Here is a 15,414-nt window from a genome sequence, read left to right on the forward strand (position 1 = left end):
AAATACCAGAGGAAAGCGGACAGCGCGCCTCGATCTTTGTGGGTTGTGCCCTGCCCACACACGACCTGCGATTTCCGTGAATCTGATTGGTCAAGATACACAAAGCGCCTGCAGAAACACTCGAATGTGAAGAACTCGGATGTGAAGGACAGATAAATTGTGCGAGAGTTGACAATTCGTGATGCAAATCGGTCTAAAAAAAAAAGTACTTTGGCCCTCTTTTTACTTTGGCGACAATATTTTTTATTAAACTAAATCAAAAGTGCTTTGGCAAATGCTGCGTGTGGCAAATGTGGCCTCACTTTTTCCGGCGGACCTGCCTTGTGGTCCTCCTCCTCCTGCAGGCTTTCCTCAGTGATGACCCTTTAGTGCATAAGAAAGGGGACCATGAATGGAAGGGAATTGTGTAGCTACAAGTTATTAACCTGTTTGCCAGGTGGCAAAGTTACATTTTACAATCCTAAGGTTTTCACTCTAACATTTGAGAAAACATGCAACATAATGTAATATTTATGATCATGCCTGTAAGTAGCTGTCAAACCACTTAGACCAGGCAGGATGATTTAGTTACCAATCTGACCTCAAATCCTGAGCTTTCGTAGTCATTATCTATTATCATAAGGATTAGGCAATACAAAGACAAAATACCTTAAGTGCTGCTTGTTCACCATTGTTGATTCACTGGTGGAGGAATGGTCGGTTATTTTTATGCTGAAAGACAAATTCCAGAAAAATAGCTTAGAGTTAAAAAAAAATGTACACTACCGTTCAAAAGTTTGGGGTCACTTAGAAATGTCCTTGTTTTTGAAAGAAAAACACGTTTTTTTGCCCATTAAAATAACATCAAATTGATCAGAAATACAGTGTAGACATAGTTAATGTTGTAAATGACTATTGTAGCTGGAAATGGCTGATTTTGAATGGAATATCTACATAGGCATACAGAGGCCCATTAGCAGCAAACCATCACTAAAAAAAAACAAGACACAGAGGTTGCTGGCCATGTGCTCTACATGCTTCCAGCCAAACCAAGCACTGGCAATGTATTTGAAATTCCTGTTATTTTCTAGATTTCTCATGAAAACATGTGTATCTCTGTGAAACGACACTGTTCTGTTGCACTGTGCTTATACCAAGCTGTTTATTCTCAAAGCCTTGGCCATTTAATTCAGCTCGTGTCATGCTAATGTTGCTTTTTGTGACCCGCGAAAACAACTTTGAAGAGAAGATCACAAAATGTAAAATCCTTAAAAGTTGTTGAGTGAAAGCTGCATAGCTATGTCAACAGAGCTCGGTGTTTAGTAGTTGAATTAGTTAGGTAACGAAATATTAGGTAACGAAATATGGCATTTGCACCCATGATTATTCCCAATCATACAGTCATCTGCTGCTTCACTGAATTTTTTTATTGCATTTTATAATACAAGCTCTTTTGTTAAATTATCTTTTATTTAGCTCTATTGTGTGTTTGCAAAAGTGAACGTTAGTGTGTCTTTAGCCTACCTGACTTCGCTCTGGAAAACAGCGCCACACTGGCTATGCAAATTAACCGTTTGAAAAACCTACTCGAGCGCACTTCCCGTCAAGACGCGCCGCTCGGTCCGCATTCTTTGCATTCCAGCGGCGCTGCCTATGCACGACGCGCACGACACAGAACCTAGGCGGAAATCGTAGGAGATTCTCGTTTTCTCATGAGTGAACCAGACTGTGTCGTGGTGATGATGTGTAATTAAACAGCAATAACAAATATGTGACATTAGAGAAAATAACGAGTGTTTCCCTGTCCTGAGTGCCTTCTAAATAATATACAGTATTATGTTGTCGTTCGCGGATATAATTGGCGTGATTTATTTATTTTTTCTTCAAAAAACCTGACACATTTCTCAGCACCAGAAATTCTCAATTTTGCTATGACCGATCATCTTCCTGTGGCTGTGATGCAGCATCCAATGTCTCAAATCCAACTTTTACATAGGAAATGAAACTAGGACCCTTTGTTTTATGTCACATGACCTGGATTTGAATTTTTTTCCAGAAATTAGAGTTACACCAAAATTATTTACATTTTCTGAGGATGGTGCTGGACCATCGACATAAAAAGAAAAGGGAACAGTTTGATGAAAACTCTTTAAATAAAGGTTAAAATCCAGGTCATGTGACATGATTCACCAAAATACAGGGACCTAGCAATGACGAATCCGCAGGACACCCATACTTGGTAGAATATATGTCAGTAGCCAAGTGTGATTGCTTCAGGTTGTACTCTTTATTTAACAAAGATAAAGACTAGAAACACTGATACAGAGCCAGCAAAGATACTCTGGCTACCCCTTACCGTTTCTATGGCAATGTGACGCACACTTTACCGAGCTGCATTGTGTGTATGTGGCCATCTCACTCCATAAAAACAGAGCAGCAATAGATCTGGGCATGATGCTATGAGAATGAAGACTTCAAAAATAGCCCTCTATCTCTGTAACAAAAATATGCCTTCTATTTAAGGAATGCATGAAACTCTGTTTTAAGATTTACCAGGGCTATTATTGTTGCTTTCTAGTGCAAAATCTTTATCTTACATGTCTACAGAATGAGACATATACAGCCTCTCATGTGCTTGCCTCATGTATTCCAATACATCTTCAAAGCTAGAAGGGAGATTCAATTCGGGCTGTAATAATGGCCATGAATGATGTCCACAAAATGGCAATCAATATTTTTGCAAATGTTGAGACGAGAGAATATTGCGCTCTCTCTCTCTCTCTCTCTCTAACACACACACACACACACACACACACACACACACACACACACACACACACACACACACGTGGAAAACTCTGTGACATTTGTTTGATGTCTGTCTGGTTGCAGGACAGCCAGAACACAGGTATGATGTATATCTTGGAGCCACACACTGGATTCCATTTTACACTCTAAACCACCTGCTCTTCTGATAGAGAGTAAGTGCTTATGGCAAAAGCCATCCCAGAATTACATTTGACATTTTTGTAGATGCTCTTATCCAGTGAGTACATTCATTTTCATACTAGTCCCCCATGGGAATCGAAACCCACAGCCCTGGCAACACAAGCGACATGCTCTACCAACTGAGCCGCACAGGACCACTTCTATAGGGCTCCTGTTCATGGTATCATTGGTTACATGTAACTCCTCCTGACATGTACAACGTGCTGCAGGGATAAATGACACAGTCTATTCTAAAGCCTTATCACACCAGTTTGGGGCCTATTTAGTCTCGGACACTGATCTGTGGTTGCCATAGTGACCTAATTATTGTGTGTGTGTGTGTGTGTGTGTGTGTGTGTGTGTGTGTGTGTGTGTGTGTGTGTGTGTGTGTGTGTGTGTGTGTGTGTGTGTGTGTGTGTGTGTGTGTGTGTGTGTGTGTGTGTGTGTGTGTGTGTGTGTGTGTGTGTGTGTATTAGACCAATGATCCCAGCGCACACCTACTACTAGGGCTTCTTTCAAGATTAGCTTTCTCTCCCCGTCTATCCGCTTCTATTTTGTCTGGACAGGATTCCCCAACCTCACTGATAGAAACCGGCAAGTGCAGTGACAGTGGTTTTAGATTAGGCTATGTTCACTGTTTGCACATATGTACAGTAAAAGTCAAAAGTTTGGACACATCTACTCATTCAACGGTTTTTCTTCATTTAAAAAAAACTATTTTCTACATTGTAGAATAATAGTGAAGACATCAAAACTATGAAATAACACATGAAATCATGTAACAAATAAAAAAGTGTTCTTCAAAAAAAGATGATTAAAAGTAGCCACCCTTTGCCTTGATGACAGCTTTTTGCACGCTCTTGGTATTCTCTCTACCAGCTTCATGAGGTAAGTACCTGGAATGCATTTCAATTAACAGGTCTGCCTTGTTAAAAGTTTGTTTGTGGAATTTATTTTCTTCTTAATGCGTTTCGGCCAATCAGTTGTGTTGTGACAAGGTAGGTGTGGTAAACCTATTTGGTAAAAGACCGTCCATATTATTGGCAAGAACAGCTCAAACAAGCAAAGAGAAATGACAGTCCATCATTACTTTAAGACATAAAGGTCAGTCAATACGGAAAAATTCAAGAACCATCAAGAGCTATGATGAAACTGGCTCTCTTGAGGACCGCCACAGGAAAGGAAGACCTAGAGTTACCTCTGTTGCAGAGGATAAGTTCCTTAGACTTACCAGCCTCAGATATTGCAGCCCAAATAAATAAATAAACTGTTCAGAGGAGACTGCGTGAATCAGGCCTTCTTGGTCGATTGCTGCAAAGAAACCTCTACTAAAGGACACCAACAATAATAAGAGAATTGTTTGGGCCACGAAACACTAACAATGGACATTAGACTGGTGGAAATCTGTCCTTTGGTCTGATGAGTCCAAATTTGAGATTTTTGGTTCCAACCGCCATGTATTTGTTGGACGCAGAGTAGGTGAACGGATGATCTCCATGTCAAGATCGTTTGTAGAGAAGGACCAAGGCGCAGCGTGATTACAGTTCCACATAATTTATTAAAGTGAAACTATAAAACAAAATAGGAAACAAACAACGAACCATGACTACACAGGTGCTACATACACTAACTCAAAAACAACATCCCACAAAACACAGGTGGAAAAAGGCTACCTAAATATGATCCCCAATTAGAGACAACGATAACCAGCTGCCTCTAATTGGGAACCATATCAAGCACACCAACTTCGAAATATGAAAACTAGAATACCCCCCTAGTCACGCTCTGACCTAAACACCATAGAGAACCAAGGTCTCTCTATGGTCAGGGGTTGATTAGTGTCGGTGGCAACTTCGGTGCGGGGCGAAGAACCCGCTCATCCCGTGGAACCGGCAGCATCTGGAGCGGCTCTGGTGCGGGCCGAAGAACCCGCTCATCCCGTGGATCCAGCCATGGACCCGGGCTGAACAATGTGCCTGGACCTGTCATGGAGTGGGACTGGACACCAGCTCTGGCCTGGACCTCGGTGCAGAGGAAGGCTCCCGCCATGGAGCGGGACTGGACGCCATATCTGGACTGGGCATCGGCGCAGAGGAGAGCTCCTGCCATGGAGCTGGACTGGACGCCGTGTTTGGAACTACAGACCGTTGACCCTCGCTGAAGGTTCCAGACCGTTGACCGTCGCCGGAGGTTCCGGGCTGTGGACCGTCTCAGGAGGTTCCGGACTGTGGACCGTCTCAGGAGGTTCCGGACTGTGGACCGTCTCAGGAGGTTCCGGACTGTGAACTGTCGCCAGAAGCTCTGGACTGGGAACTGTCGCCGGAAGCCCTGGACTGGGAACCGTAGCCGGAAGCTCTGGACTGGTAACCGGCGCCAGAAGCTCTGGACTGGGAACCGTCACCGGAAGCTCTGGACTGGGAGCCGTCGCCGGAAGCTCTGGACTGGGGATGGTCACAGGAAGCCTGGTGCTTGGGGCCGGCACTGGTGGTATTGGACTGGTGACACGCACCTCAGGGCGAGCGCGAGGAGCTGGCACAGGACGTACCGGACTGGGGAGGCGCACTGGAGGCCTGATGCGTGGGACCGGCACAGATTTCACCAGACTGGTAACACGCTCCTCCAAACGCCTGCGTTGCTACATACTCCTCGCCAACTCCATTCTCCGGTATCGCTCCTCGCACTGTTCCATTGACTCCCAGGCGGGCTCTGCCACTCTCCCTGGGTCGACGACCACCTCCCTACCTCCTCCCATGTTGTCACTGGTTCACACCTCGGCTCCGCCGACCATCCTGTGTGACCACCCTGTGTGCCCCCTTGTGGCCACAAACCCCGGCGTCGTCGCTGTTCTCCCTTCTCTCCTTGCGTCTGCTGTGACTCCTGCCAAGGAAGGATCTCCTGTCCTTCCATTATTTCCTCCCAGGTCCAACTTATTTTCTCCTCGATCTCCTCCAAAGACCAGGATGCCATTTCCTCCCGGGCACACTGCTTGGTCCCGTTGTGGTGGGATATTCTGTCACGATCATTTGTAGAGAAGAACCAAGGTGCAACGTGATTACAGTTTCACATAATTTATTTAATTTAATTTAAAGTGAAACTATAAAACAAAATAAGAAACAAACAACAAACCGTGACTACACAGGTGCTACATACACTAACTCAAAAACAATATCCCACAAAACACAGGTGTAAAAAGGCTACCTAAATATGATCCCCAATTAACCAGCTGCCACTAATTGGGAACCATATCAAGCACACCAACTTCGAAATATGAAAACTAGAATACCCCCCTAGTCACGCTCTGACCTAAACACCATAGAGAACCAAGGGCTCTCTATGGTCAGGGCATGACACTCGACATGTGTGGTTTCCACTGTGAAGCATGGAGGAGGAGGTGTGATGGTGTGGGGGTGCTTTGCTGGTGACACTGTCTGTGATTTATTTAGAATTCCAGGCATACTTAACCAGAATGGCTACCACAGCATTCTGTAGCGATACGCCATCACATCTGGTTTGCGCTTAGTGGGACTATCATTTGTTTTTCAACAAGACAATGACCCAACACACCTCCAGGCTGTGTAAGGGCTATAAGGCCAAATTGTAGAGGGATGGAGTGCTGCAACAGATGACCTGGCCTCCACAATCACACGACCTCAACCCAATTGAGATGGTTTGGCATGAGCTGCACCGCAGAGTGAAGGAAAAGCAGCCAACAAGTGCTCAGCATATGTGGGAACTCGTTCAAGAATGTTGGAAAAGCATTCCAGATGAAGCTGGTTGAGAGAATGTCAAGAGTGTGCAAAGCTGTTATCAAGGCAAAGGGTGGCTACTTAAAAGATTCTAAAACCCCAAAAAATATTTAGCTTTGTTTAACACTTTTTTGGTTTCTACATGATTCCATATGTGTTATTTCATCATCTTGATGTATTCAATATTATTCTACAATATAGGAAATAGTAAAAAACAAACAAAAAAACAACCTTTGAATTAGTTGGTGTGTCCTAATTTTTTAATGGTACTGTATGTACCGTATACGTATAATGAAAGGTGTATCAGAGGACATACACTGAGTGTGCAAAACATTAGAAAAACCTGCTCTTTCCATGACATAGACTGACCAGGTGAATCCAGGTGAAAGCTATGAACCATTATCGATGTCCCCTGTTAAATCCACCTCAATCAGTGTAGATGAAGGGGAGGAGACAGGTTAAATAATCATTTTCAAGCCTAAACAATTGAGAAATGCATGTATATGTGTGCCATTCAGAGGGTGAATGGGAAAGACAAAATATTTAAGTACCTTTGAACGGGGTATGGTAGTAGGTGCCAGGCGCACCGGTATGAGTATGTCAAGAACTGCAATGCTACTGAGTTTTTCACACTCAACATTTTCCCATGTGTATGTATCATGAATGGTCCACCACCCAAAGGACATCCAGCCAACTTGTCACAACTGTGGGAAGCATTGGAGGCAACATGGGCCAGCATAACTGTGGAACGCTTTCCTTGTAAAGTCCATGCCCCGACAAATTGAGGCTGTTCTGAGAGCAAAATGGGGTGCAACTCAATATTAGGAAGGTGTTTTTAATGTTTTGTACACTCACTGTAGTATAGCCTGCAGTATGTAGATTTTGGGCTGTAGATGTCCAGATAAGCTTGTTTCCCTCCCCTTAAACCACCTCTGCACTCTGCAGCTTATTTTATTATATATTGCAGCTCTCTGTCCAATTTTTTGGAGAGAAGATTTGGACTTATTTGCCTATTACAACATCATTACTAGGCTACAGCTCAACCCAGTGGCACCCTTGTCTCTCCGATGTACCAACCTATCGTAGTTCAAACCTTAAGCCTTATCTAGATCAGCCAACTGTCTGTTACCTGTGTCCCAGACAGGCCAACAATAGATTGAGTGAACTGCCGTTAGTGACCATTTCTAGGACTAAGCTGTACCCTAGGCACACGAAAGGTCCAGGACAACTGCCAAGTCAAGGAAGTATACTGCATTTCTGGGCCTATATGGAGTCACAGTCTGTTCCGCGGCAGGGTGTCACAACAGTGCTGGCCGCCATCCAGGATGTGAAGTAGTTACCAGTAAAGCCAGGAGACGGGTCTGCACCCTCAGCTATCTGTACACCCAGATCTTGATACACTCTGTTTGTTTGCACAAGGGGTTTTGAAAGAGGATAAGTGCCGTCAACAGTATAAGGAAGGAGAATATACCACGAGCCATGCTGCAATCCTTTTTTCAGTTAGTCTCATTGGGGGCCTATTGTGAAGGAAAAATCGGTTTGAAACTACAGTACAGCCCACCTGTTTGGTTGGTTCCTATTTGTCTTTTTAAACAACAAAAGACCCATAACTGAAACTAGGTCTGACCTGTCTTTTTACACGAATTGCACAAGAAACTCAGGTGAAAGGATTCAATCTTTACGTAGACCGATTCGAGATTTGAGAGCTTAGATGCTTCCAACTACCCGTGCATGGCATTTGAGTGGTGAAGGCTCTCTGGATATCAAACTGTAGGCTACTGTGGATGCATCACAGCATCAGAAAGCTACTGTCTGGCCTAAAGTAAACAGTGTATCTCAGCAATGTGTATGAAAGCACAAGATTGCATTTAATATTGGTGTTGTGAAGCCTACATCTTGGTGAGAAATAGCAAGACATTAGTTCATATGCATTAGGCTGGGTGTCCTTTAAAACTCCAGCCTTGGAAAAACAGTATATAGGCTACATGCTGATGCAGGTTTTCATTCATGGCTGTAAAGTTGAAATGGCATCAAGTATAAGTAAAGTATTGGGACTGTTTTAGGAAGTGTTGCTGATTCCATGTGTACATTATAGACAGGACACGGGTGAACATAAAATACTCTTATGGTTCCTTATCCAATAGGTATAGATAGGCCTGTTAATTACTGTCTGATTGATTCCCAGCTGGAGTGAAGTTCATATATGTGCAATACTGTACAGTAGGCCTAGGTTACCAGAAACAATATTGGAGAACACTGAAACAGTACCCAAAGCACACCTCGGCAAATAATTGCACGCCCCCTTTCCCATAGGATAAAGCACTCAGAGAATTCAATTTCAGTTCAATCATTTATTCAAATAAGTTTAACATTCTATTCCACAATGCATTTCACTGTTATATATTACTCTGTTCAACTTAAATAATGGCAATACATTAGTTAATTGTGTCAATGTCAAATAAATCAATACATGGTAACATTGTGGCATTGTTACATTGTGGCATTGTTACAATGTTTTTGACCCTCTTAACAGGCAGCCAGCCACCTGGCTTTGAGTGTAACCAGAATACTCTTATCTAAATCTTTTACACAATACCCTATCGATATCTCTCACACAATAACAACCCATAGGCATTGTTGCTCTGAAGACTTCTGCATTGCACTGTTACTCATAACATCCAACTGTAGAGCATTGCAGTCATTCACATTGCATTTGATCATAAACACACTGACTTCCACGTCAGAAAGCATAGGGTTAAACTCAGTTTCAAGTCTGTATTCTCATTGATACAGTTGCTTTGTCCCTCCTCTCAAATAACGAAACTGCAAGTCCGTTCCCACGCGATGCAACCGCCCCCGCCGGTTGTTCCAACATGGCTGGGCAAACAGCAGCGAGATTTCTCTACAGTTCGTTCCTACGCCCCACTCTCGCCGACACAGTTCCTTTCCGCGAAGGAAGAGAGCGGGGTCAGATGCGTCATGGTTGTATGCGCATTGTCCATCGGAACCTTCGCATGCTCATCTCCGTCACTGGATAGCGGCCCAGGGCAGGCAAACACAGGCATGTCGACGATGCCCCTTCTTGAACGCCTTTCTCATTCTGGAAGAATGACGACTTGTTCACTTGTTTTCATCGCTTTCACGTTTCTCAGCGAGGGTCATTAGTTCAGCGCTCCTGCAGGGACAGGTAAGGTACCCATTGGTTCTTGCAGCGACTCTCCTCGCAGTAGTTGCCGACATCCTGCAACGCTTGGCATTTCAGAGATTGGCACTGGGTGTTCTGTAGGCAAAAGGGGAGAGATATCGTCAGGAATGTCTTGAATTAGGAAATTGTGATGATTTGATCACGTCGATGTATTCAAAATGAACAACTACGCATAAGGCCTATTGCCCGTTCAATGTAATCCATATAAGAATATAGGAGGATGTACTTACAGTGACAAGGATGCAGTGCAGATCATTGGGCTCGTTGCCGTTGCTGTCAGCGGTGCTTGGCTCGCCAAGAACCTGAGCGAGGCGCCTCATGCCGGAGACACGCAGTATGTTGATGTCGTTGTCGCAACAGAAGGCTTGGATGAGCGTGAAGTGAATCTGCAGTGGAATGACATCCTCGTCAGTCGCCAGAACACACAACACAACACTGTCAGGATCACTGCAGAAAGAAAGGGAATAGTACATGAATTATCTGTTCTGTATATCAAATATAGATACATACATATGCAGACAGAAATCTTGCAATGGGCGTCATGCTTGCAGCTATGCACCATTGACTCATATTATGGAATGGCCAATCATAGGATAGAATGGTCAATAATGTACTTACACATTCATCAGCTTTGCAGACTCGTAGACTCCCACAGTCAGGCAGTCTTGTTGCTGCGCTGCCACCAGCAGCTCTTCTAGTGCTTGATTCACGGTCTCCATCCTTCAAGAAAAATAAATTATGTTAGTTATGCACCACAATTGAGAATAGGCTACTAACACCTGGTGAATTCAGTACTGAGGCTATATGTGCTTCACGGTTCACTGCCAAACCATCTATTCTCAATGCACACTATGTTGCAGCAAGGTGTCGGCTATTATGAGCGACAAATGTACAAGGAACTTACTTTTTCTCAGTGATATTGCATCCAACGAGTTCCTCCAGAGTCATATTGAAATCCGTAATTGTATAATCCACAAGGATATCCAGGATAATCTCCAATGAGTATATTCCCGAATCGAGGTTTGCAGAACGTCCGTGTCAATGAAGTAATCCAATATGGTATAGGTTAACTTGCAGTGTTTCAGCGTAAACTCGCTCGTTGTTGAATTGCAAAGTCCTTGTAATAGTTCTCCTGTCTGTGGCTCAGTGGTTTCTGACACAATCGTGCGAAACTCAATGGTTATATCCACTCTCGTCATGGGCGTGGTGTTACTCACTCGCTCCTTTCCTGATTTGTTCATTGGTATACATGGAATCCCTACTCTTTTCAACCATTGGCTGTTTACGCCAACACATTTCGGGGACCCACGTGGGCTGTCTCAGAGAATCCCCCACCTTCCTCGCTTAGTATCAATTTGTTTACTTCCACGGTGTGTCATGGAATTAATTTCCTTAGCTTCTCCATTGCTGCGTATTTCTTCATATTGGGGTCGTCACTGTGATCATGTCTATGAAAGTATGTTTAATTTAACATAAGCTATATTGTTCCATTACATTTTTCCATACAAAACTTAATGCAATTGTTTTTATGCCAAAAATAACATTGTGACAAAGTCCGTTGGTTGATTGCACTGCAGTCGGAGGAGTTTGCAGAGAGGGATACATTGTTACCATCCATGTTTGTTACCATAGCACCTGGCCTCCCTCTTGTTAAACCACGTGCAGCAAGCAGCCCATAGTACTGTACTGTGTAACCAAGATGCGTCCAGACAGTTAAACCAATGTAAATGACATTTTCTTGGGGTATCTGCTCCCCTACCTTTTTTTGTTGTCTGAAAGTCGTCTATCTTCTAGAATGTGACCAAATTTCTGCGGTGAACTCAGCTACCTGGAACTTTCATCACCTATACCTAGCTTCTAGTTCCACCGTGGCAAATTGCATCTCAAATCAAATCAAATTTTATTTGTCACATACACATGGTTAGCAGATGTTAATGCGAGTGTAGCGAAATGCTTGTGCTTCTAGTTCCGACAATGCAGTGATAACCAACAAGTAATCTAACTAACAATTCCAAAACTACTGTCTTATACACAGTGTAAGGGGATAAAGAATATGTACATATGAATGAGTGATGGTACAGGGCAGCATACAGTAGATGGTATCGAGTACAGTATATACATATGAGATGAGTATGTAGACAAAGTAAACAAAGTGGCATAGTTAAAGTGGCTAGTGATACATGTATTACATAAGGATGCAGTCGATGATATAGAGTACAGTATATATACGTATGCATATGAGATGAATAAATGCCAGTGAGGGTAAGTAACATTATATAAGGTAGCATTGTCTGCAGTCACAGGATCTATTAGTGGATTGCGTTATCCTATCTGTTATGGAATCTCACTTTACAGACAGACAGGTAAACTAGGCTACTCTACTCCATTCATTCATTCTCAATTCTAACTTCTTCCAATCCATATGTTGCATGATACTGAAGGATACTTACTGTATGGGCCTATGCATGCTTATTACATTGTTATTATATGTGCCTTGGCCTATAGCATACAATACTTATAGGTTTATATGTTAGCCAATACTCTCGGGAACAGTTTTCAATTATATGTTTGTAAGGCCTGTTCTATACAGTATGGTGATTGTAAGAAAGAACAGTGGGGTTTCACATTAGATTGCTCACCACGAGTCGCCCCCCAGTGGACTCTGTGCTGCATCGCAAGGAAACTGCAAATTGAAACATGTTGTAACAAGTTGCAACTCTTACTGTCCCCCCTTATGCTGAATTGTGTCATGAGACCAAGACCAAGCTCTCACATTGTACTGAAAAAGCCACATTTCTGAAGATAATGCAGATACTCTGCAGATTAAATCCATATAGATAAAGTAGACTGCTTACTAATTTGTATAAATATACAACTTTTAAATAAACCTCATGTTATTGTTCAACTCTAGGGGCTACATATTTTAATAGTCATATTGGCTCAAAACTTTCATTGTTTGCTTAAACATGTACCTAATGAGAGTGCTAGAACCGTGATCAGAAGGCCGTATGTGCAGTGAGGCAATAATAAAACGTTGTTCTTCTTAGCGTGGAGCGCCGTTTAGTGGCCAATTGAATATATACACTCTCGAAGACTAATATTGATTCAGACTAGTCACACTTTACACAGTATCAGATGTGGCCCATTTTGGAGACATTCTTTGATTTGTTCCCTGATCTGCTCCCAATTCTGAAATCACGCGTTTCACGCTAAATGAATGTAAACCAAATAGACAATGGGGACAATTAGCAACCACTACTTGATACTGCAGTAGTGTAGTTCAGGTTTGATAGGCTTATATCATAAATTGTCAAGCGACTGGAAAGGCTTATCTTGAGCTGTGAATTTAACACCATAGTGCCCTCCAAGCTCGTCATCAAGCTCGAGACCCTGGGTCTCGACCCCGCCCTGTGCAACTGGGTGCTGGACTTCCTGACGGGCCGCCCCCAGGTGGTGAGGGTAGGCAACAACATCTCCACCCTTTGATCCTCAACACTGGGGCCCCACAAGGGTGCGTTCTGAGCCCTCTCCTGTTCTCCCTGTTCACCCACCACTGCGTGGCCACGCACGCCTCCAACTCAATCATCAAGTTTGCGGACGACACAACAGTGGTAGGCTTGATTACCAACAACGACGAGACGGCCTACAGGGAGGAGGTGAGGGCCCTTGGAGTGTGGTGTCAGGAAAATAACCTCACACTCAACGTCAACAAAACTAAGGAGATGATTGTGGACTTCAGGAAACAGCAGAGGGAACACCCCCCTATCCACATCGATGGAACAGTAGTGGAGAGGGTAGTAAATTTTAAGTTCCTCGGCGTACACATCACAGACAAACTGAATTGGTCCACCCACACAGACAGCATCGTGAAGAAGGTGCAGCAGCACCTCTTCAACCTCAGGAGGCTGAAGAAATTTGGCTTATCACCAAAAGCACTCACAAACTTCTACAGATGCACAATCGAGAGCATCCTGTCGGGCTGTATCACCGCCTGGTACGGCAACTTCTCCGCCCACAACCGTAAGGCCCTCCAGAGGGTAGTGAGGTCTGCACAACGCATCACCGGGGGCAAACTACCTGCCCTCCATGACACCTACACCACCCGATGTCACAGGAAGGCCATAAAGATCATCAAGGACAGCAACCACCCGAGCCACTGCCTGTTCACCCCACTATCACCCAGAAGGCGAAGTCAGTATCGGTGCATCAAAGCTGGGACCGAGAGGCTGAAAAACAGCTTCTATCTCAAGGCCATCAGACTGTTAAACAGCCACCACTAACATTGAGTGGCTGCTGCCAACACACTGACTCAACTCCAGCCACTTTAATAATGGGAATTGATGGGAAATGATGTAAAATATATCACTAGCCACTTTAAACAATGCTACCTAATATAATGTTCCCTACATTATTCATCTCATATGTATACGTATATACCGTACTCTATATCATCTACTGCATCCTTATGTAATACATGTATCACTAGCCACTTTAACTATGCCACTTTGTTTACATACTCATCTCATATGTATATACTGCACTAAATACCATCTACTGTATCTTGCCTGTGCCGCTCTGTACCATCACTCATTCATATATCTTTATGTACATATTCTTTATCCCCTTACACTTGTGTCTATAAGGTAGTAGTTTTCGAATTGTTAGCTAGATTACTTGTTGGTTATTACTGCATTGTCGGAACTAGAAGCACAAGCATTTCGCTACACTCGCACTAACATCTGCTAACCATGTGTATGTGACAAATAAAATTGGATTTGATTTGAATAGCGTAGTTGTGATGAAATCAAATTATAGCACACTAGTCCACAAATACAATATAGGCTATCGATGTTCTTCTTCTCTTGGTGCACTGTCAACTTTGTAGCAGTTGATCAATTCCTTGATAAATCGGCGGATTATGTTATTAACAAATAGATGTGACTGCTTAGCCTATATTTGATCGTTAGTATTTCTGGGCCCCGAATTTATGGACTGATATCGGTGTGAAACTCTAGTCACAGATGAAAGGGAACGTTCTAATCTTCTGCTTCTTCTGGAATTGCGTGCTTTAAAAAAATAAAAAAATAGTAAGGTAGACCTGCAGGTAGACCTGCAGCTTGTAATACAGAGGTCTCGCGTTCTTCATCTGGGGTGCATGGAAAGACACCCTGGGGAACTCACTGTGGTTATCCTAACACGGTAATTAATATGGAGGGCCAACTAGAACTCTGACTTTCCGACAAGATCATTGACGTTATGATTTGACCCCGTATTTTTCCGAGTTCCCAGTTGTCGTGAACGCACCATTAAAGTAGCCTAATTGTGTTTTCAAGATGACTGTGAACTCGGAAAAAAACGTGGTCAAATCATGACCTTCAAGTCGGTGCTCTAGACAGATGCCAGAGTGTCCTACTTGGAATTCCAAGTTGGATGACGGTTCAAAACTCATTTTCCCACCTTTGTAGTTATCTTGAACACACTGAAGTCGGATATTTC

General features: G+C 43.4%; 1 protein-coding gene and 1 long non-coding RNA gene across 2 annotated transcripts; both read right to left on the minus strand.

The window, feature by feature from the left end:
- Positions 1–222: 222 nt before the first annotated feature.
- On the minus strand, positions 223–1,903 carry LOC118395587 (uncharacterized). Its single transcript, XR_004827983.2, has 3 exons — positions 1,504–1,903; positions 649–711; positions 223–363 (listed from the first exon to the last, which is right to left on the minus strand). It is a non-coding gene; the product is annotated as an uncharacterized LOC118395587 (long non-coding RNA).
- A 7,146-nt stretch (positions 1,904–9,049) lies between these two features.
- Positions 9,050–11,083, minus strand: LOC118387893 (growth arrest and DNA damage-inducible protein GADD45 beta-like). Its single transcript, XM_035776714.2, has 4 exons — positions 10,823–11,083; positions 10,537–10,638; positions 10,149–10,365; positions 9,050–9,993 (listed from the first exon to the last, which is right to left on the minus strand). Exons 1-4 carry the CDS (start codon positions 10,864–10,866, stop codon positions 9,880–9,882), a joined length of 477 nt encoding a protein of 158 aa, XP_035632607.1. The 5' UTR covers positions 10,867–11,083; the 3' UTR covers positions 9,050–9,879.
- Between the last annotated feature and the right edge of the window lie 4,331 nt (positions 11,084–15,414).

The sequence above is a fragment of the Oncorhynchus keta genome, chromosome 1 (assembly GCF_023373465.1).
Source record: "Oncorhynchus keta strain PuntledgeMale-10-30-2019 chromosome 1, Oket_V2, whole genome shotgun sequence".
Lineage (NCBI taxonomy): Eukaryota > Metazoa > Chordata > Actinopteri > Salmoniformes > Salmonidae > Oncorhynchus > Oncorhynchus keta.

Coding starts and splice junctions, on each gene's coding strand:
- LOC118387893 (XM_035776714.2), bottom strand. CDS start 10,866: ATGACTCTGGAGGAACTCGTTGGATGCAATATCACTGAGAAAAA. Junction 10,639..10,822: donor TGCAATATCACTGAGAAAAA/GTAAGTTCCTTG, acceptor TTTTTCTTGAAG/GATGGAGACCGTGAATCAAG. Junction 10,366..10,536: donor TCTGCAAAGCTGATGAATGT/GTAAGTACATTA, acceptor TTCTTTCTGCAG/TGATCCTGACAGTGTTGTGT.